Genomic DNA, 21,399 nt, shown 5'->3' with positions numbered 1-21,399 from the left:
AACATTTATTAAATGGCCTAGTCAAAGTTCAGACCTAAACCCAACTGAGAATCCGAGGCAAGACTTACTTTGAAGTTTCCAGCTGTAAAGAGGCAAAGGAGAAGAATTTCTGGTTGTATGAATACTTTTGCAAAATGCTGTGTTCACCATTATTCTCAAAATTTAATAAGGATATAAACTATACAGTTATATTCAATAAACCAGAGTATATGTTCTGAGTAGCAACCTTTAAGAGGATGCTACACATACTTTTCATAAAGCCTGCATTTCTGTATTAATTTTTTTTTTCAGGGGGGACTGATGTAATATTCTAATTAGCTGCACTGAAAAAAGGAACTTGTAAGATTTACTTAATAAAATCCTCGTAACAATTTGCACTAACACGTTTTTAGTAGGGCTGCACGGTGGCGCAGTTGGTAGCACTGTTGCCTTGCAGCAAGAAGGTCCTGGGTTCAATTCCCAACCAGGGGTCTTTCTGCATGGAGTTTGCATGTTCTCCCCGTGCATGCGTGGGTTCTCACCAGGTACTCCGGCTTCCTCCCACAGTCCAAAGACATGCCTGTTAGGTTAATTCGTAACTCTAAATTGCCCTTAGGTGTATGAATGAGTGTGTGTGGCTGTTTGTGTGTTGCCCTGTGATGGACTGGCGACCTGTCCAGGGTGTACCCTGCCTCTCGCCCATAGACTGCTGGAGATAGGCACCAGCTCCCCCGTGACCCACTATGGAATAAGCGGTAGAAAATGACTGACTTTTTTAGTAAATTTTACTGCTACAAAATCAAGTATAACTTACTTCCCAGCATCAAGTAAAGTATACGTACCATTACACTTAACAGTTGTGAAGATATTAAGTAAATATTACTTCATTATAATAAAGTTAGAAATTACATTTATTTGAAATAATTAGGTAAAGTCTATTTATTTTTTTCAATTGGGAACATAAAAATATTAAGTAAATATTATAAATCTGTAGTATTTCATGTTATGAAGTAATTGAGTAGTTTTTATTTGTGTTTAACATTTCATTACTCATTTGTATTAAGTTGATTTACTCACTATAATTATGTAAATGTTTCCAATTTTCTTTTGATAAATGTTCTCATATATGAATTTTTCAATGCATTTAATATAGGTGTATCACAAATCACAAAATTAAAATACAGTTCAAATATACTGTTTATTTATGAACACACATGAATGTTCACTTCAAATTCTTCAACAAATGAAATCTCAGTAACAGTGGCATTACCGTCATTAATCAACACATCAAGAACCTCATCGATATGGTCTACTGAACAAGTATGACTAAATTTAACTGTCTGTTCTGTTAAACAATTTAATCTCCAACATATATATTTTTAACTAAATATATACATATAAGTTTGGGTGAATGGAGATTTAATCCGTTTAACACAGAAGTCACAAAATAGGACATATCACATGACTAAAAGAAGATGAGGTTAGGTCTAAACCAGACAATGTAAGGTAATATTGACAATTTCTAAACAGCATTTGTTTCTACAAATACAACCCCACTAAATCACTAATCTGCAATTGCGCTATCCAAATATTAAAACATTGGAATATTTAACCAGCCCCTTGGATTAGTGCACTTTTAAGTATGCAATTAAAACCTTTAGGCATTCTAATATCAACAGCTAAAACATAGATAAGAAACAGAATAAAATGTTAACTTCTTCTGTAGCATAAATTAACGGGTGCAGATGCTGAACAAGGAATAAACTGAAGCTCCTCTACAGTCTCATCTATACATCTAGTGAGCACATCGAAGATGCAGTCTAATTTCAGTAATAATGAACCAAGATGATCAACAATGACTTTACTTAAATCTTCACCCTCTTTAACAAGTGTTTCATCAGAAGTGACATCACTTTTATCTACAAATAAACTACTCTCTGTTGCCTGACTTGAATATGTCTGAAATACAGCAAGTTTAAAATCTTGAAGGCAGTGAGGATTGTGCTTCCTACTTTTATGAGAAGCAAAAGTTGAATATATATTAGTAGTGTAGACAGTCTTTAAAAACACAGTGAACAGTTTCGTGCTTTTTCCGATGAACTCCAAGGTGTTCAAAATATTGCTTCTCTATGTTAAAATTGGTCGAATTACATACAAGACATGAAAATTAAACAATTTGCTCCAACTGTTCTGTTTGTGTGTGATCTCTAGACAAATGTGTGCGAAGTGCACCCCAACCTTTAAAGGAACAAGGACAATCTGAGTACAAACAGGGGAGTGCCTGACCGATGTGTAGATGTTTCAATCTATAATGCTTTAAGAGGTCTAAACGTTTTGATGTCCTAAACTTGCAATTTTTGCATGACCATCTCATCACATAGGAGGCCTACTGTTTTTCCATGATGACACAATCATGGAAACCTGTCAATGTCCTCCTCCCTACACCTCAACTGTCTACTGTATTGGCTCGTCCTAAGAATAGCGTCACCCTGTAAAAGAACAGATGAAATTTGTGATGTTAAAACAATGATCAAAACATTAAGCTACACTTTTAAAATGACATAACACAATAGAGAATAGTGAAAAAAACAACAGGAATCTTAAAACATGCATAGCTAGATTTCCACATACCTGAACGAGACTAATGTTGCAGCCTGAGACAAACGACTCCTCCTGCCAAGCTCTCCGTTTCTACTCAACTGGATCCTGGGTCTAACACAACTCATTGTAATACCCTTCTGCTTCCTGTTGATAAAAAGCAAAACACATTTATGAGAATTTGTGTTTAACTAACAAATTACAAATGAACTTACACTCTGAGTAACAAAAATTATACAACTGAATTTGCTGGACTCACATGAGAGCCTTTACTTGGTTAAAAGGTCAATCAGGTTACATCATTTGATTTAAGGGGATCTTTTAGCATCAGTTGGCATCTGGTGCATTTAAATAACTTAACTTAGTCACTGAAATAAAGCTAATCATTACCAGCTACATTAAGTTACTCAAGATAACTTGTTTCCGTGGGAGCTTTCTGCCTTTGACAAACATTAATCTCCATCTCTTTGCTAACTTTAAATCCGTTAGTTGTGTGTGGCGTGAAATTACTAACATTAACTGAGTTACTGCTCAGTTACTGCTCACTACATTAAATAAAATATTTAATGTAGTGCGTTATATTAGCTCCACTAATTAACTAAGCACAAGTTAAAAGCAAACGTCCCTAAAAGAGTAAAACAACTAACATTTGCACTAGTAGCATTAGGTGTGGATGTTATTGTCTTTAATCTGGTCACCTTAGCCAACATGATTAAAACTTAAATGAATGCACACGAGATTGAAACAATCTCAAGGATCAATATGTTATCATAAACTTTACATAAAAATGCAGTTACTTACATTTCATCCAAGCTCACACCAGCCCAGACCAGCACCACCTCCGTGACACACTAACTAACCCACAGTCTTCTTTAGCTACCGTCAAACATCGCGGGCTTTTCTGTCCAAATGTGCATGTGTGGTTTCAAACACAAACTACACTTTCAAATTAAAAGTTACTTAGTATTTTCAAGTTTATGTTAAACATGTAAATACTATGAGCAATTCAATATTAAAACTTACTCTTTCTTCATAGTTCATTTATTACATGAATGAAACACAATGTTTTACGTTATAAATTCCTGTTATCTCTGAAACACAATATTACAGTGTAAAAACTGATTAATTAATTTAATATATTTTACTATACCAAAAAGTCAGTTTTTTCAGTGTGTAAGCAGAAAATCGTCATAATTAACAGAAATAAAGGCTTGAAAACATCCATCCGTGTGTCATTTTTCTAGATAGCGTGTTTCACTTAGTGAATTGAGCTGCTGAGATAAATAAACCTTTCAATAATATTCTGATTTATTGAAGACGACTGTTTTAACAAAGGAAAAAAAGATTATTTTCCGGTAAAACAGAGCCACCTAGTGGTCAAAGTTCAGAAGCCTCCCACACAGACTGCAGATTACTGAAACAAAACAAGTTTATTTTTAGATGAAGACGTTTTGTTTTTTTTTCATTTGTGGACATTTTATTATTTTTGACAACAGTAAACCTTCCAGAGTTCATTCACACACTCCTCCAACGTTGTTTTTTTTTTTTTTTTTTATATATAGCAGTTCTGTTTTTATCTGGTTTGGGGTAGATAATGAACGTCTTTCAGCAGTAGTGACTGACATGTTCTCTGTCCCTCTGACCAACACTCACTAACCACTAACTGATTGAACAGCTTTGACTCATGTGGGTGCAATAGTAAGCGCTGTTAATCAGAGTCGACAGGAAGGACAGATGTTAACGAGATTCTGTGGTATTAGTGTGATGATCACTGCATTTGCTTTTGTGTGATCAAACATTTTTGGGGGATTTTGTTTTTACAGCAGCAAACACACACACATATTAAAGCAGAAGCAGTGTTTTTTGTTTGAGGCTTCCAGAGTGACAGAATTGTGGACTCAAGCTGATTTTCTGCTAACTTTGCATCCTCCTTTCAGCAGATGAAGGCTTCGATTTGTACAAGAGGCCTCCAGTTTATAAACAGCAAGGTATAGCTTTCAGTAACCATTTTAACCTCTATATCAGGCTTTTTACATTTCTTAACCAGAGGTGTCTGTAAAGGAACGGTAAAGCCAACTGTCCTCATTAGTTTGAATATGAACACTGGGTATTTGAAGTAAATGTACATTCTGTGCAAGTATTCTATGGGAAACTATAAGTGGGGTGTTATTAGGAGCACAGTTTCACAGAGCAGTGTAGAAGAAGCTCTGAAAGCCCGATTTCCCCAGGAAGTCGAATCTATTTCAGGCAATGAGCTGAACCTGGCTGTAAGCCGTTTAATGAAGAGCTTATCTGTTTGCTTTCACACAGATCCAGATTCCTCCATATCCCAAACAGCTTCTTTGCCCGGATTCAGCCAAAACTTCCTGAGTTTGGTAAGCTCAACATGACTTTTTCCTGTTCTGGAAAGGAGAGAATGGCTGTTTAGGACTTTAACTGGTCAATCTATTAATACATTTACAGTATAATTAACTATAAGAGTTGAAGTTTACCAAACAGAACATATTTTATAGATTTATGTATTTTCTTCACTGGATTATTAGGGAAGCACAATAATCCAATATTTTCCTATCCTGTAAATGTTTCCCGGGTGTTTCTGCTCTTTAAGCCTCAGTCAGCTGATTACTGCCACACCAACAGTGACAGATTCAGTAAGTATGCAGGTATTATCTTTTCCACAACACTGCTCATAATTCCTACTATTCAAACTTTTTAGATACTATTTTTAAACTGGTGATATGTTCTTCTGCTCTTCTTGCAGACTTCAAGGTAAGAGAGCAACTCATTTCCACGAAGTCCTGAAGTCCTGGTCATGCATTTGTCACCATATCTCCTTCAGTGTGTGCAACTGCATGTTCTGTGAAGGAAGTTTAGCCATTTCACAGTTCTAGTTCAGTGAATCACAACAACTCTCAGCCGCTTTGCTCATTTTATCTACAAAGCAACTTCATTAACACTTCCAGTAATCTAACCATTCATTGCTCGCCTGTTGATTAATGGTACTGTGACCTTCTCGCTCTCTGCATGTGTGTGCTTCACCTTGTAGCTCACCAAAGATGATCAACTCCCACTAACACGAACGGATAGAGGAGTGTCTATGCCTAATTTATTGGATCCTAAAGCAAGTATTGTTTTTTTAACTTTAATCTAAAGAAAGGCATGACTCTATATCTTTACTACCTATGATAACAGTGGAGGCTTGTGGTATTTTTGCACGCTTTTAACTTTAGTCTTAATCGTCTGTGTGCCAGTGTTGCTGCTGCTTTAGAAATCCTTGCCTAGATAATTCACCTCGTCACACAAATGTTAAGATATGAATAAAGAGTGTCAACCTGTCTTTGTTCCATGAAGATCTACCCATATGAGCTGCTTAAAGTCACAAACAGCCGCCGGGTGAAGCTTCCCAAGGATGTTGACAGAACAAGGCTTGAGGTAGGACAATATTTCCTTGTAAAACCACCGGCTTCAGTTTGTCCCATGAGTCTTTGCTGCATGTTTACCGATCTGCGGAGGCGAGTAAATCTTCATCAGTGCAATCTGAGCATTTGCATAGTGTATCATAAGATTAATTAAATGCTATAATCACGTCATTGCTGCAACATATAAGTAGCACTTGCCTAAATTCTGTGGCAGTGGTACATATTTGCAGGATACACCGTATTGCCAAAAGTATTGGGTCATCCCTCCATAACACTGAATTCAGGTGTCCTAAGAGCCCGAGTTGGAAAGGAACACCTAAAGGTTCAAAAAACCATGACATATTGAGCAATTTCATGCTGCCAACTTTTTGGGAACAGTTTGAGGATGGCCCTTCCTGTTCCAAATAATGCAAAAAGCTAGGTCCACAAGGCAAGAATGAGTAAGTTTGATATGAAAGAACTTGACTGGTCTACACAGAGTCATGCCCTGCCTGAGAAAGTACCTTTGGGATGAGTCAGAGCAAAGACTGAGTGACAGGCCCTCTCATCCAACATCAGTGTCTGACCCCACTAATGCTCTCCTGGAAGAATGGTCATAATATACCCATAAACACTCCTAAACCTTGTAGACAGTCTTCCCAGAGGAACTGAAGCCAATGTAGCTGCAGAGGGTGGGACAACATAATATTAAAGATTTTGTATGAAAAATTACAATGTCCTCAAAGTTCATGTGTGTGTAAAGACATGCAGTATAACACTTTGGGAAATATGGTATTTATAAAGATCAAATACTTTATCTTTGGCTGTCAGCATTGAGGTCATTCACCAACAGCTTTGAATCTTCCCATGACACTGAAACACAAAGCAGATAAACAACAGTGTGATGATGCAGAACATGGGCATCATTTTATCTACAGCTTTCTTCTTTGTGATCTTACTTTTTTGTTCTTACCTGCTTTGTTTTTCACAGCGCCACCTATCTCCAGGTTCATTCTCTGAGATCTTTGGGATGAAAATCCAAGAATTTGACAGACTTCCACTCTGGAAACGTAATGACATGAAGAAGAAGGCGAATCTCTTCTAAATGTTTGCTAATGTCATTGTTTTTTTTTTTTTGTTGGTGTTTGAAATTGACAATTTGGCACCACCTTACCATAAGATTTAAAATGATCTCTAAACAGTTTATTATTTGTAATTAATTATTTATTGATGAATAACATATAACTGAGATATAAATAGTTAACAAACCATCATTGTAACAAACAGTATTCCTAGTTCTGTCTATTTGACTTTAATGTTTTTGCTGAATTTGGCATAATGCTGAGACTTTTCTATCGGTAAATGGAGAAGTTTATTACTCTAAAGAAACATTTCTGGCCATTAATGGCTATTGAAGGATGAATGTTAGCTGCTAACACACCGGCTGAACACGGTTAGATTAATACTGGTTAGTTTTCAAACATTTGTAGAGATAACCCAGTAGTTCAGGCAAAAAGGGGTAAAATGTATCCTGAGTCTTTGTATTATGTTTGTATCTGAGACTGTCCCTCAGACCATTTTTCCTGAACATGAAAGTTCATGAAAGTACATAATATTTTTAAATATTTTAAGAGGTTTTAGTTAATTTCATTTCTGAATTAATGTGCAAAACATTGAGATATGTTGAGTGACATCATTGAAAAGATCACAAAAGTGCATATAAGCTGTAAAATCATGCAAGGATGACTAACAGAAATGCTACATTCTTTGTTTTGAGTTTCAAAGCTGCAGAAGTTCTAAAACATGAAATGCTTCACTTAACAACTGACTCTTTTATTTCTGCATTTTTATGCTTAACTTTACCTGGATACACAATGACATGAATCTGAGGTCATACAGAGGATTTGTGTGAATAAATTATCACTGAAATGTTTTTAACTACATAAAATATTTCTGCTCGGAGTAGAGCCGCTGCTCCTCCGCATCGAGAGGAGCCAGTTGAGGCGCCTGGAACACCTTCCTCGGGAGGTGTTCCAGGCACATCCCACTGGGAGGAGCCCCAGGGGACGGCCCAGGAAACGCTGGAGGGACTGGAGGAGGTGTCTGGGGAGAGGGACGTCTGGGCATCTCTGCTGAGTCTGCTGGTCTGCTGCCCCGTGACCCGGTCCCAGATAAGCGGAAGATGACGAGTACGAGTACATGAATATTTCTGAGTACTGTTTGCAGATGTTTTTCTTTTCGTGTTTTACCACATACGTTTATTCATATTGCTGCTCGATCACCACTTTAAGCGCCACAAATTAAAATCTTCCTTCTTATCAACTGTGTATATTTATTGGTTTCCAACAAGGGCTTCAGTAAACCACAAATTTCTCTCACATTGGAGCATTCAGCTTGATATCTTAGTAGCAGTGTTGCATTTTCAAATCATAAAATATCTTTAAACAGACACCTTCATTTGAATTTTATTTCTACTCTGGATATTTTTAAATTTCTTTAGCATGAATATTTTATTCACTTCCTGAACTTTCATTCAGATGACAACAAAGACGCCACCTCAGCTAAAGATAAACTACTCAATGAAGGAATAAATTGTGTAATTATTTCTATAATAGCTCCTGCTAACTGTAACTCATTAACTTCCAGTAGTTGGCTCCAGGCAACACAGTGATTTGAAAATGTACAACCAACAGATGGCGCTCTGCAGCCTAAAATAAAAAGCACACAAGAAGTCACTATTTTTTGTTCTCTTTTAAAAAGAGAAGCATTACGAATGTAACTTCTTACGCGGTTCCCTTTATAATAGGTATAAAGCATATAATAATATTAACATAATGCATATACAATATTAAGAGTAATCAACTGTAGTTTAAATGATGCTAGATACTGAACATGGTAAATAAATGAATATTTCAAACTTCAAACTGTTCATCAGTTGCTTCTCTTTTATCAACAAAGCAAACAAACTGGCCTTATAAAAATCCAACACAAAACAGAACCCCAGGAGCTTTGTGATGTGTTATATATATATATATATATATATATATATATATATATATATACATTGATAAGTGAAAGGTGACAGAAAAATGCCATAAAACTGAATATATGTTGCAATTAATTAAAAACACAATGTTCTATTTTAAATTCATATTCATCCATGACGTTAAACATATAACTGTCAGGCTGTCAAGTCATTAATAACTAGTTTTGTATGTTAATAAAAAAATGAAAAATGCGTAGATATGTACCCTACCGTTTCTTTAAGATACTTGCTCCGTTATAAAAAAACAATTTACTTGTATAATAATAATAAAACATAATTAGATTATATTATTTGGTATTATTATTAGTATTAGTATGGAAAGGAAGTTAGTTTTGCTGTCGTGAGCTCTTTAAAGCCCACCTACGCTGAACAGAAGATGCCCATGCTTTCGGATGTTTTTATTGGACAGTTGAAGCGTGTCAGTGATATGATTGGTTGAGAAAAGTGTCACTCAGAGCTCCATAGCCCCGCCCTCTCCCTTCGCGGACGATGTTTGGCCAGAATGAGAATTTTCATGAAAACATCGACCGCAGATTGCGCAGCAGTGCCGTTCAGCAGAACCATGGGAACGGATCCAGCTGTTTGACAGCTCCGTGGATGGCGTGTTTAAAGTTGTTTTAGTAATGTTTGGCTATGAAGAAAGACGCTACAGGCATTGAAGAGATGTAACGACGATGTCACTTATTTGATGTTCAAGACTGAGAAAGGGTCTCCCTCCGCTTTCCTTTTCCCTTCCCTTCGCTTCGGTGCAGCCGTTACGGCCGATGGAGGCTGACGGGACCTTTGCAGCGAGCTGGAGGCCCGGAGCGTCACCTGTGAAGCGTCGTCACTTCGCTGCGGGACGAGTTTGAGATAAAATCTAACATTAACTACATGTTTCTACGAACGGCTAATTGGACAACTTTCCAGGAGGAGAGAAAAAGTTAGCTAGTCGACGTTAGCTGCACGATGACCATCATTGATACCACTTAACGGAGCGGCAACTAACCGCGTCAGGCCACGCAGCACAGGTGAACCCACGCACTGTTACTGTTACTGTTAATGGACTTCACGCATTCTTCCTCGGTGGAGCCCAACATTTCCCTGTGTGCTTTCACAGACTGGCTCCTCAAACACGGGCTGTGGGTTTTTTTGTTGCCCGTAAAAACATTCGCGTTTTCCCGCTGACCATCATGTCACTGAAGGAAAACGCCTGTCGGAAATTTCAAGCCAACATTTTCAACAAAAGTAAATGTCAGAATTGCTTCAAACCCAGAGAATCACACCTGCTGAACGACGAAGACCTGAATCAGGTACAAAACTTGTTCCTATATATATTTATAAAGTTTTATGTCAATTAACCCAATATTCATGACACTCCATGTAGATGTTTCAGATGGTTTTTCATGCGTCAATGGACTGCTAAGGACAAAGGTGAAGCTAATTGAACATAATTATCATGCAGCCCAAGGAAGGGCGCTTATTGACCTTAATTTATGCATTTATAGTTATCATACATGCTATCTGCTTGAATCAGTATACAACACAGTGCCGGCCTGAGGCAGAAGCGAACAAGGCAAACACTCTAACATTTGCTGACATTTCCTGAATAGCAAATATGAGAATTTTTGGTTATTTTTGATTTATTTAGGTATTATAGAATAGATAGCTGGCACACTAGTTAACGAAAAGCTTAAACTGAAGCACAAATGCTAAAGCTGACACAATTTATATTTTATGTTTGTGATGCTGTGGTGACTGGTGGGTAACTGGTGGTAAATGGCTTTCCTAATCAAATTCTGCCCTTGGGCCAGCTCAGTCCATACATACTATTATTTCTCTTCCTAATGTATAATTATAATTTCCCCGTTGTTTATTATATATGCCCAAATAAGCGGTGAGGCTGAGATTCCAAGGGGATAGCTCAGTGTCATTTTATTGTGCAAGTGGAGGAGAAAGTTGACTGGAACAAAATCTCACAATGCATCAAAGCATGTATAACATCTGCTGACGGATCTGTTAGTCATCGGTTTACACCAGATGTTTGTAAAGTCATACCCTGCCAGGTTGATGGTGTACAAGAATGACACATTTGTTACTAACACAGATTCCTCGTCAGTTTCCAGGTGTTGGCTTCGCTAACCTGGAAAAAAAGAAAAGACTTTTCTGTTGGACTGGAAAGTGTTTTTGTTTAACTTGATATCCAGAATATTTATTTTTCCATGGTTTTACTTATAAAGAATAAATTCAGCTTCTGACAATCAACATTTGATGGCAGAAGCTCCAAACATGGTAGGTGCGTAGTGTTGGAAGTTAAAGGACCTGGTTGTAATTCAACCTTTTGGCCTTCATGCTAAATGCTATGTGTAGTAGGGAAGACTAAGCTTGCACATCACCCTGAACACTACATCCCTCATTGTGAAGCATGATGGCGGCAGCGTCATGCTGTGGGGAGACTTTTCAGCAGGGACAGGGAAGCTGATCAAAATTGAAGTGAGGCTAGATGGAGCTAAATTCAGTTCAATCCTGGAAGAAACCATGATGAGGAGGCTAGGGTAGAGATTCATCGTCCAACAGGTCAGTTATAATGGGATAAATTAGCTCAAAGCATATTCATGTGTCAGAATGGTCCAGACCAAAATCCAGAGTCTGTGGCAACACTTTAAAACTCATGTTCAATTAATATTTGCTGTAAGAAACTGCAAACACATGTTAGATAGGAGTTCAACGGTTTTAATTCAACTTTTTGACCCACATGCAAAAGTCTTACACTACTCATCTTCCTGTGAAATACAGTGATGGCAGCATCATGCTGTGGGATACTTTCTTTACCATGGACAGACGTGGATAAGGCATTCTCTCATTTTATTTTATTTATTTTTGTATGTGAATAAATGTTTCTCTGCAGCATAAGCGCATATTACATTTTAGCCCACATACATCCAACACACACCTTCAAAAAAAACCTTTCTTAGTTGGTTTAATTAAATTGACCTATTTTCTGACTAGTACTGTTTTATGGTTAACTACTAGTTTTGCTAAAGGACCATTGCAACAAAACAGCAACTCTCTTTTGTGGATATTTTTAGAATAAACTCAAATTTCTCCTCCTGTTTTTATGATCAGAGGGGACTTAAAAGTGGTTGTAGCCAGTGCTGGCTGAACACATTAAAAGGGCTCTGTTTAGGCGGTGAAGGGTGAAAAATGACCTACATTGATGCTGGTTGTTTCTCTGTTCTTCAGGGATCTGTTATATGAGGTTTCTGTCAGGTCATGTGAGGAGAAATGTTTTTCTTTGCTGATTTCACTTTCCTTTTAAATGTTTGTTCATTACAGTATCTCAGTGTCACAGTTTTTCTCAACAGTTAGTGTCATTTATGTGACTTTTGTTTGGGAATGTGAGTTTTTTTTTTATGTCTTTATGGATGCTTTATTAGGTCTGTTCAGATTCTTGGCTGTCCAAGGTTAAGCCCAAGTAATTCTGTTTACAATCGTTCAGGGGAGAAATGTGCTTGTAATCAAAGCGAAAGAGGATTTTGTTGCAGATTACTCTCAGCTTTTTAAGGATTGAAGTTATGACAGTAATCAAACCTCTGATTGGAAGACATGGAGATGCCAGGCAGCTATAAATGCCAGAGCTCCACAAGCTGACTTGAACACTACCGTCGCACTGACTGGAAAGTGCAATGGGATTATGTAAGGGAGTTAATTTAAGCTCCTTAGGTGTAGGGATGATTTTAGAGTAAACTTTAATTGCTCATTTGTACACATAATAAGGTGGTGGGTATACAGGATGGGTTTTTCTTGGCTCAACAAAGAAACGCTGACTACTGCTGTGGCTCCAGCTCAAGTATGTACCAGAACAATTTAAGAAAGGCCAACTGTCAGCCCAGCTTGCTCCCCTTCAGCGCTTGTTTGATTTTCAGTTCTGTAGCCACAAAAGCTCTCAAATAATTCTGCTACTTCTCTCTTCAGCTTGTGATCCGCTGTTAGCTTCTGCCTGTTGTTTCCTCCACCCACCCGCCGGTCTGCCCACCAGCATGATTGCAGGGAAAAATCATGTGTGTTTGGCTTTTTTCCTCTTTCTCGCCTTTTTTCTGAGGCAGCATGGTGCTCTGGAATAAAGCCAGCAGGAGAGTGTAACCTGTGGTCCACCCGAGGCATTTAGTGACTAAGTCCGATCTTGCTGTGAAAATAAAACGCGTGGTAAAATGTTCTGAAATAGAGTCAGAATATGTGATCTCACCAAGTAGCAGGCAGTTAAAGGGCTTTGCTAAAGCCTTCATATTGCTCAAATTATTTCACATTTTGTCACATTACAAACACCCACTCAAATGTGTTTTATTGGGATTTTATGGAAAAGACTCTCATAAAGTATATAATTCTGAAGGGAAGAACATCACGTTTGTTCAAAAGGTTTAAACATAAAAATCCGACAAGTGTGCCTCTTTTACTCTGGTATCCCTAAATATATTCTAATATATTGCATTTGTTGGAGAGGATTGGTGATTCTAATAGCATCAGGAGGACGAAGGCCATCGCATGGACGACCACCTTAACTGGAAGGCCATGCAAGGACATCATTAATCAGAGAAGTATTTAAGAGACCAATGATACCTCTGGAAGAGCTGCAGATAGCCACAGCTCAGGTGGGAGAATCTGTGTACTGGAGGATTATTAGTTGTGTGCTTCACAAATCTGGCCTTCAAGGAAGAGTCACAAAAACACTGTTGTAAGAATAAAGCCATAATTAGTCCTGTTTGTAGTTTCAAGCCATGCAGGTGATCCAACAATGTGTGGAAGTAGATGCTCTGGTCAGATGAGACCATATTTGCCCGTCTGTCACACAGAGTCCCAATAAAATCCATAAGTTTGTGGTTAATTCAGAAAAGGTTCAATGAAAACCAATAGTTTGTTGCATGTAGGAGCAACTAGCAGCTGTAACCAATAACGTGGATGTTGCTAAAACCAATTTGAAGATTGTAATAAGTTGTTTGGTTTTAACTCTTTGTGTTTGGTCCCCCCCCCCCCCCCCCCCCCCCCCACTCACCAGGCAAAGCCCATATATGGAGGATGGTTGCTGCTGGCACCAGAGGGAACAAATTTCGACAACCCCTTACAACGATCTCGAGTAAGTGTTCTAGCTCAACTCACATGTATTTTAGTCAGGTTTTAGCAAAGCCCGATGAAATGAAGGAAATTGAAACATGTTACACCTTTACCTTGTTGTACCTGATTGGTGTCATGTTCTCTGTATCAGTGGTGCTGACACGAGTAATCCTTTAACTTTGTTACCCTGTCTGAGACCCGTTTGACAAGGTGTTGCTTCGGTTCTTCTGGCTGTTTGGTAGAATCTGCAGATTCCTGTGGGAGTTGGGCCCTCTATCATGGAAGGCCTTGTTGTGAAGCACTAATGAGTCTAATATTGACATAATTTTGGGATTCCCACCTCCCTATCATCATGTTAATGGAAGCTTTACTTTATCCGCTCTCAGATTATCTCGTGGTGGTGCATCCCAAAAAAGGAACGAGGGAGGATGTGGGGGAGGAGAGGGAAGGACCTAGTTCCCACAGCCACACTGATGGCTTCCATATGTGTTTTGAGAAAAGCACCCCTTGATCTCCTATCATCAGACTGGTGCTGCCACTTTGACATCATCCCTGATACTCTCTGCTTCTTCTTACAGTCCTGTTTTTACTGCTGGGCTGTAATTGGTGTCTTATACGTAGTGCTGATGTAAGAAGATTGGTCAACAGACTTAACCAGGAAACTAATAACAGAGTAAAATGGCTGATGTCTTCAGTGACTAATGTTTAGGACCACTGCATTATATCAGCTTGTTAGTCTGTGGCTTTATTGTGATTCAGTTTGTTTGTTACAAACATCTCACTTATGATTTTTCAATGGCAATATTGGTTGTGTTTAGAAGATCACGTTAACATCACAGACCGATCGAGATGACCTAATTACTCTGATTTTCATTCTAATGCCTGGTTTCCGTTAAAATTGTAGATATAACAGGTTTGGTCCGACAGCATGTGGTGAACAGATTTCACTCTCAAACATTCAGATGTCAGACGGGAAATCTCACAAAACCTCTCGAGATCAAACATGAGGTCAGAGTAATCCTCTTCCGTGTTTCCGTCCACTCGCTTTCTGACTGGCATTAAAATCCTACCGTGTGAACCAGGCATCAGGAGAGTCAAAGTAATTTGTGTAAACCTTTAAAACATTTTTACTGGGAATGCATCGATAAGAACTTTGTGGCTGTTTTCTGTGAAGCTGAACATTTAGGTGCTACAGACTGAAAAAGTGGGTCTCTTTATAGCTTTAAGATGTTTAATTTACAAAAAAAAACCAACTGATTTGTCAGTGTCTGAACCAGTATCAGACCCAATAAAGACAAACAGGCCAACAGTTTTATGCAGAGCTTCTTAGCCCTTCCACAGCCCGTCGTATTCATAGCTTACAGAGAAGCTGTCGGCGTTTCATGTATTTGGTTTTGTTGAATAACAGCCCATGAACTTTAATACTGAAACAAAAACTCTGTTACAACATACATTTCTGGAAAGGGTAGGTCTGATTGTAGGGTTAGGATCGATACAAACAGCTGGAATGCACTCACCCAGACATTACTGTAGATCTTTACATGCATGAGTGGAAGGAAAGAAATGTTAAACTGGGTGATTTGGAGCAGCTGATGCTTGTTGATGAAATGTTGTTCAGCTTGAGTGAAAGCCTTAAAATGTGTCATATTTAGTAAGCAAGCAGTGAACTTAGTTAACATTAAGATGACAAAGATTGGTTGTTCTTAGACATTAAATGTTCATTCTCTGTAAATTAGGGACCTCCATAACAAATAAAAAAAAAATCTCAGCCTTAAAAACAAAGCTTAATGAAACTTTTATTTGTTAACTGTTAAACCTGTTATTTATGCAAAAAAAAATGTTTTTCTGACAGAAATGGCAAAGAAGATTCTTCATCCTCTATGAACATGGGTTACTTCGCTATGCGTTGGATGAAATGGTGAGTTTAACCTTATTTGACTTACTGGAGCACTTGGGGATAGTTGCTAATGTTTAAAACGGAGTCATGCTCTGTAACAAACTGGCTTTCACAGTAAACACTAACACGAAACTAAGCAGCACGGTGTCTGAAGGAATGAAGTGACACCACATGGTGTTCATACTAAAGTCATGTGCTGGCCAGATTGTTTGCTCTGTGGTTAACAAACTGCACACACATTGTGCAAGAACCCTGCGGTGACGACCTATCAGCATAAAACAGGTTATCTTTAAATGATCTTTTGTGCTATTTTGAAATCAACCCATAAACCAGGCATCTCTTGTGGGCTTTTTACACAGCTGTTTCAATATGATGTGATTTGTCAGTTCTATGCTTTGCTGGATATTGATTGACCTGAACCAGGACACCGCTTGTTTTCCTCTGTGTGGAATGGACTTTAAAATGAGGTTAAAGCAGCTGTATTAAAAACTGCATCTAGTTGGTCTTTACTTTTCCTGGTAGCGTGAAAACTCAGTTTCTAGTTTTTATTACTTGTTTGTGTTGTATCGTCATTGAATGTGTGAAGTAACCTGCAGATTCTACTGTAAATACAGCAGTAGCCTTAATGTTTTTGTCATCCTTGGGCCTTTTTTTCCATGATGACTTGAGGAGGAAAAAGAAGGTTGATGTGTTTACAGAATAGAAGAAAAGAAGATGGAGATGTCCTTTGATTCGTGGCTCTCAGGATGTCACTCTTCATCTTTTCATCTGCTTTCTGAATAAAGCGTGAAAAGGAGACGGGGCGGTCAGGGTCTCAAGCTGGAAATATCAAGTGACACTAAAAATAAAGCCTTGCTTGTCAATCAGGAGCTTTAGAATAATTGTTTTATGTTGAATAAAGAACTAAATTATTGATATTTTAGTCTGTTTTCCCAGTGATACCCAGGTATATTTAGTTTATTCTAACCTTTCGCAGTCACTTTTTATGTTAATATTCAGAGTGGGCTGTATTATGTGACATTGCCAGTACTGACTTCCTGTAGCCCACATCACAGCCTCCATGTTGTAGGACTAGACCACTTTGTGGATGAGGAGGTGCCCCTGTGTTTTCCTCTCAGCCTCGCTTTCAGGCTCCTCAGTCTTGGTGTAACCAAGCCCATATGGGCTGTGGTTGCACCCTGCAGGATGTGGCGCAGTCTTGATGGGGAATGGAATAAAATATCCTGGAGAGGTCGATGATTTAGGGTTGCCCGCCTACAGTGATTGCCCAACAAGATGCACCTCTGCTATTATTTTATGCTAAAATCACTCACAAGAAGAAAAATAATGGAGATAAAAAAGCATTTTGTTGCTACTGAATGTCTGTTGCATGTTTACTGAGTTAATATTTGCATAGATTTTGAAAACATGTTGAATTTCACACCATACAGAATCGAACCATTGTTTTGTTTGCATCCATTGCCTGTTTTTTCTAAAGCGGCCCAACACCACCAATGTCAGGGCCATGTTGCCAAGGCAGCAGGCTTTGTCTCTTTGTTCAGCAGCAGTTGACCATGGTATGTGTAACGTGGGGCAGATTATGAAGAGCTTTAGCAGTCTCTGTCCTGATTGTAGCAATACAAGACAAAACACAGAGAACAAAGTGTGGGCTAAGGTTTCCTGTAGACGCAATTCATTTGGTGAGAAATTCTTTCTACTGTCATTGTAGAGACAAACATCAGACACAGCATCAAAACAAAGGTGCAGCCCAGGATTATACAAAGCACGGTCTAGTCTAAACTGTTTGTGGGAGGCACAGAGCTCCTGTCAGAAGAGGCCATGTCAGCAACAGGTGTCAGAAATTATTCAATTCAGTTTTACTTGTATAGCGCCAATTCACAACACGTCAACTCAAGGCACTTTACAAAGTCAGTTAAATCCAATCATACAGATTTCAAGTCAGGTTCATATATTCCAATTAATCCTAATTATCAAACAGTTCAGTCAGATTCAGTTATTTATTCAAATTGGTTAAAAAGTTTTTCTATCTAAGGAAACCCAGCAGATTGCATCCAGTCAGTGACTTGCAGCATTCACTCCTCCTGGATGATCATGTAGAGACAGTGGACAGTCACTGGTGTTGACTTTGCAGCAATCCCTCATACTGAGCATGCATGTAGCGACAGTGGAGAGGAAAAACTCCCTTTTAACAGGAAGAAACCTCCAGCAGAACCAGAACCAGGCTCAGTGTGAGCGGCCATCTGCCACAACCGACTGGAGGTTTGAGAGAACAGAGCAGAGACACAAAGAGAACAAAGAAGCACTGATCCAGGAGTACTTTCTATAGGAAAGAAAAGTGAAACATCAATGGTTATAGCTCCTTTAGAGGCTTTTAGTAGTCCTTACCAAAGAGGACTTAATGAGCTAATTACCTCTATTAGAAATATTGGATTAGAACCAGCTCTTACCATTAAACTCCCAAGGATTATTAGTGTCATTTGATTTGTTTTTCTGTGTTGGATTTTCTGTATCATTGTAATGTTTTTACCCATGTACAACGCTTTGAGTGCCTTGTTGCTATATAAATAGACTTGACTTGACTTCATCTAGGAGAGAAAGACGGCTAAGCAGATAAACTCTGAACCAGTTTTCAAGGTTAGAGTCTGAAAGAGAGAACATAGAGTTAGTCACAGTAGAAGCTCAGTCAGTAGCCATGTCTAGGAGAGAGACAGGGTTAAACACTGAAAGACAGGGCCTAGTGGATCATCGGTAGAGGGTGAGCATTAAGTTGTTGGCAGCAGAAGCTTGGACCATGCCCCCCTCCAGGAAGGTGTCACAGCTAAACTGCGATCCAGGCCAGGTGTAGCTTCTAGAAAGAGAGAACATAGAGTTAAAAGCTGAAATAACAGCAAATAACGCAGAATTGGAGAGTGGTATGAGAATGTAGCGAAGAGTGAAAGTGCTCATTATGTCCTCCAGCATCCTAAGCCTATAACAGCATAACTACACAGATAGTTCAGGATAACCTAAGCCACTCTTAACTATAAGCTTTATCAAAAAGGAAAGTTTTAAGCCTTGTCTTAAAAGTAGACAGGGTGTCTGCCTCATGACAAATATAAAATATAGTATAAATATAAAACATAATATAAAACACATCATTAGCCCTCATGGAGAGAAGATATATCTGTGGGAGAGGAACTTGTTTCATAAACACACATTAATGTGTTTCTGCAAAACAGCAACATTAGCTTCTTGATAGAGCTGCACAGTATATCCGATTGCATTTATCATCTCAATGTCAGTACCAGCAGTGCTGCGAAGGACTGCTTGGATGTAATATTTGGTAATATATATTTCAGGTGCCATGCTTGTAAATTCTGCACACCAGTAACATTTGTCCTGTTAGATGGACGTTTTTCGGCCCTCGTTGCCCACATGCATGGATATTTGTTTTGGCAGAGATGCTAAAGCTAACAAAGAATAGTAAAGACATCATGTTGAAGGGAAATATTAATAAAGTCTTTGCAGTATTTAGTAGTACTATCACAACTACATATTTGCCTTGTATTGGGCAGTGCTACTTCTTAACCTCAGTCTTACAAATTCCTGCAAAACTATTCATACCCCATTAAATATTTACACATAAAACACAATCTGAAAAGTGTGGCATGTACTTGTATTTAGCCCCTCTGAGTCGATGTAGAACCACGTGTCACTGTAATCATAGTTGTAAGTCAGGTCTGGATCATGTAGAGACCAGCTTTTTTGTCCATCCAGGTCCAGGCTTTGACTGGGCCACTCAGACCCATGAATCTACTTTGATCTAATCCACTCGTAGCTTTGGTTGTATGTTTAGGGTCGTTGTTCTCCACCCTAGTCTTTACTGCCTCTAACAAATCTACTTCTAGTATTGCCCCATATTTAGCTTCATCAACTCTAAGCAGCTTTATTGTCCCTGTTGAAGTAAATACAGGTCCTTTTCAAAATATTAGCATATTGTGATAAAGTTCATTATTTTCCATAATGTCATGATGAAAATTTAACATTCATATATTTTAGATTCATTGCACACTAACTGAAATATTTCAGGTCTTTTATTGTCTTAATACGGATGATTTTGGCATACAGCTCATGAAAACCCAAAATTCCTATCTCACAAAATTAGCATATCATTAAAAGGGTCTCTAAACGAGCTATGAACCTAATCATCTGAATCAACGAGTTAACTCTAAACACCTGCAAAAGATTCCTGAGGCCTTTAAAACTCCCAGCCTGGTTCATCACTCAAAACCCCAATCATGGGTAAGACTGCCGACCTGACTGCTGTCCAGAAGGCCACTATTGACACCCTCAAGCAAGAGGGTAAGACACAGAAAGAAATTTCTGAACGAATAGGCTGTTCCCAGAGTGCTGTATCAAGGCACCTCAGTGGGAAGTCTGTGGGAAGGAAAAAGTGTGGCAGAAAACGCTGCACAACGAGAAGAGGTGACCAGACCCTGAGGAAGATTGTGGAGAAGGGCCGATTCCAGACCTTGGGGGACCTGCGGAAGCAGTGGACTGAGTCTGGAGTAGAAACATCCAGAGCCACCGTGAACAGGCGTGTGCAGGAAATGGGCTACAGGTGCCGCATTCCCCAGGTCAAGCCACTTTTGAACCAGAAACAGCAGCAGAAGCGCCTGACCTGGGCTACAGAGAAGCAGCACTGGACTGTTGCTCAGTGGTCCAAAGTACTTTTTTCGGATGAAAGCAAATTCTGCAGGTCATTCGGAAATCAAGGTGCCAGAGTCTGGAGGAAGACTGGGGAGAAGGAAATGCCAAAATGCCAGAAGTCCAGTGTCAAGTACCCACAGTCAGTGATGGTCTGGGGTGCCGTGTCAGCTGCTGGTGTTGGTCCACTGTGTTTTATCAAGGGCAGGGTCAATGCAGCTAGCTATCAGGAGATTTTGGAGCACTTCATGCTTCCATCTGCTGAAAAGCTTTATGGAGATGAAGATTTCATTTTTCAGCACGACCTGGCACCTGCTCACAGTGCCAAAACCACTGGTAAATGGTTTACTGACCATGGTATCACTGTGCTCAATTGGCCTGCCAACTCTCCTGACCTGAACCCCATAGAGAATCTGTGGGATATTGTGAAGAGAACGTTGAGAGACTCAAGACCCAACACTCTGGATGAGCTAAAGGCCGCTATCGAAGCATCCTGGGCCTCCATAAGACCTCAGCAGTGCCACAGGCTGATTGCCTCCATGCCACGCCGCATTGAAGCAGTCATTTCTGCAAAAGGATTCCCGACCAAGTATTGAGTGCATAACTGTACATGATTATTTGAAGGTTGACGTTTTTTGTATTAAAAACACTTTTCTTTTATTGGTCGGATGAAATATGCTAATTTTGTGAGATAGGAATTTTGGGTT

General features: G+C 38.9%; 2 protein-coding genes and 1 long non-coding RNA gene across 24 annotated transcripts in view; 2 read left to right on the top strand and 1 right to left on the bottom strand.

Annotated features, from left to right (window-relative positions):
• Positions 1-7,796, top strand: part of LOC124875134 (actin-binding LIM protein 1-like) — a 32,027-nt gene extending 24,231 nt beyond the window's left edge. For 4 of the 13 annotated variants that reach the window (XM_047377012.1, XM_047377016.1, XM_047377023.1 and 1 more), the window contains 6 exons: positions 4,515-4,565; positions 4,888-4,952; positions 5,186-5,228; positions 5,339-5,346; positions 5,624-5,698; positions 5,929-7,796. In XM_047377012.1, coding sequence (XP_047232968.1) covers positions 4,515-4,565; positions 4,888-4,952; positions 5,186-5,228; positions 5,339-5,346; positions 5,624-5,698; positions 5,929-6,150 — 464 coding nt within the window. In that variant the 3' untranslated portion in view covers positions 6,151-7,796. Of the gene's footprint in view, positions 1-4,514; positions 4,566-4,887; positions 4,953-5,185; positions 5,241-5,338; positions 5,347-5,623; positions 5,699-5,928 lie in introns of all 13 variants that reach the window. The other 9 variants (XM_047377025.1, XM_047377014.1, XM_047377013.1 and 6 more) reach the window with 9 other exon arrangements.
• Positions 6,195-9,454, bottom strand: LOC124875136. 2 transcript variants are annotated; one of them, XR_007039980.1, is made up of 5 exons: positions 9,232-9,454; positions 6,949-7,037; positions 6,789-6,848; positions 6,500-6,658; positions 6,195-6,312 (listed from the first exon to the last, which is right to left on the bottom strand). It is a non-coding gene; the product is annotated as an uncharacterized LOC124875136 (long non-coding RNA). The 2 variants fall into 2 exon arrangements; XR_007039979.1 differs by having other exon boundaries at positions 6,500-7,037.
• A 118-nt stretch (positions 9,455-9,572) lies between these two features.
• si:ch73-103b11.2 (centromere-associated protein E) overlaps positions 9,573-21,399 on the top strand; it is a 55,634-nt gene continuing 43,807 nt past the window's right edge. For 5 of the 9 annotated variants that reach the window (XM_047377008.1, XM_047377011.1, XM_047377004.1 and 2 more), the window contains exons 1-3: positions 9,573-10,313; positions 14,054-14,131; positions 15,962-16,027. In XM_047377008.1, coding sequence (XP_047232964.1) covers positions 10,194-10,313; positions 14,054-14,131; positions 15,962-16,027 — 264 coding nt within the window. In that variant the 5' untranslated portion in view covers positions 9,573-10,193. The remainder of the gene's footprint in view (positions 10,314-14,053; positions 14,132-15,961; positions 16,028-21,399) is intronic. The other 4 variants (XM_047377010.1, XM_047377005.1, XM_047377003.1 and 1 more) reach the window with 3 other exon arrangements.

The sequence above is a fragment of the Girardinichthys multiradiatus genome, chromosome 10 (genome assembly GCF_021462225.1).
Source record: "Girardinichthys multiradiatus isolate DD_20200921_A chromosome 10, DD_fGirMul_XY1, whole genome shotgun sequence".
Taxonomy (NCBI): domain Eukaryota; kingdom Metazoa; phylum Chordata; class Actinopteri; order Cyprinodontiformes; family Goodeidae; genus Girardinichthys; species Girardinichthys multiradiatus.
Note: the sequence above shows the minus strand (reverse complement) of the source record. Positions and strands in the feature narration are given on the sequence as shown.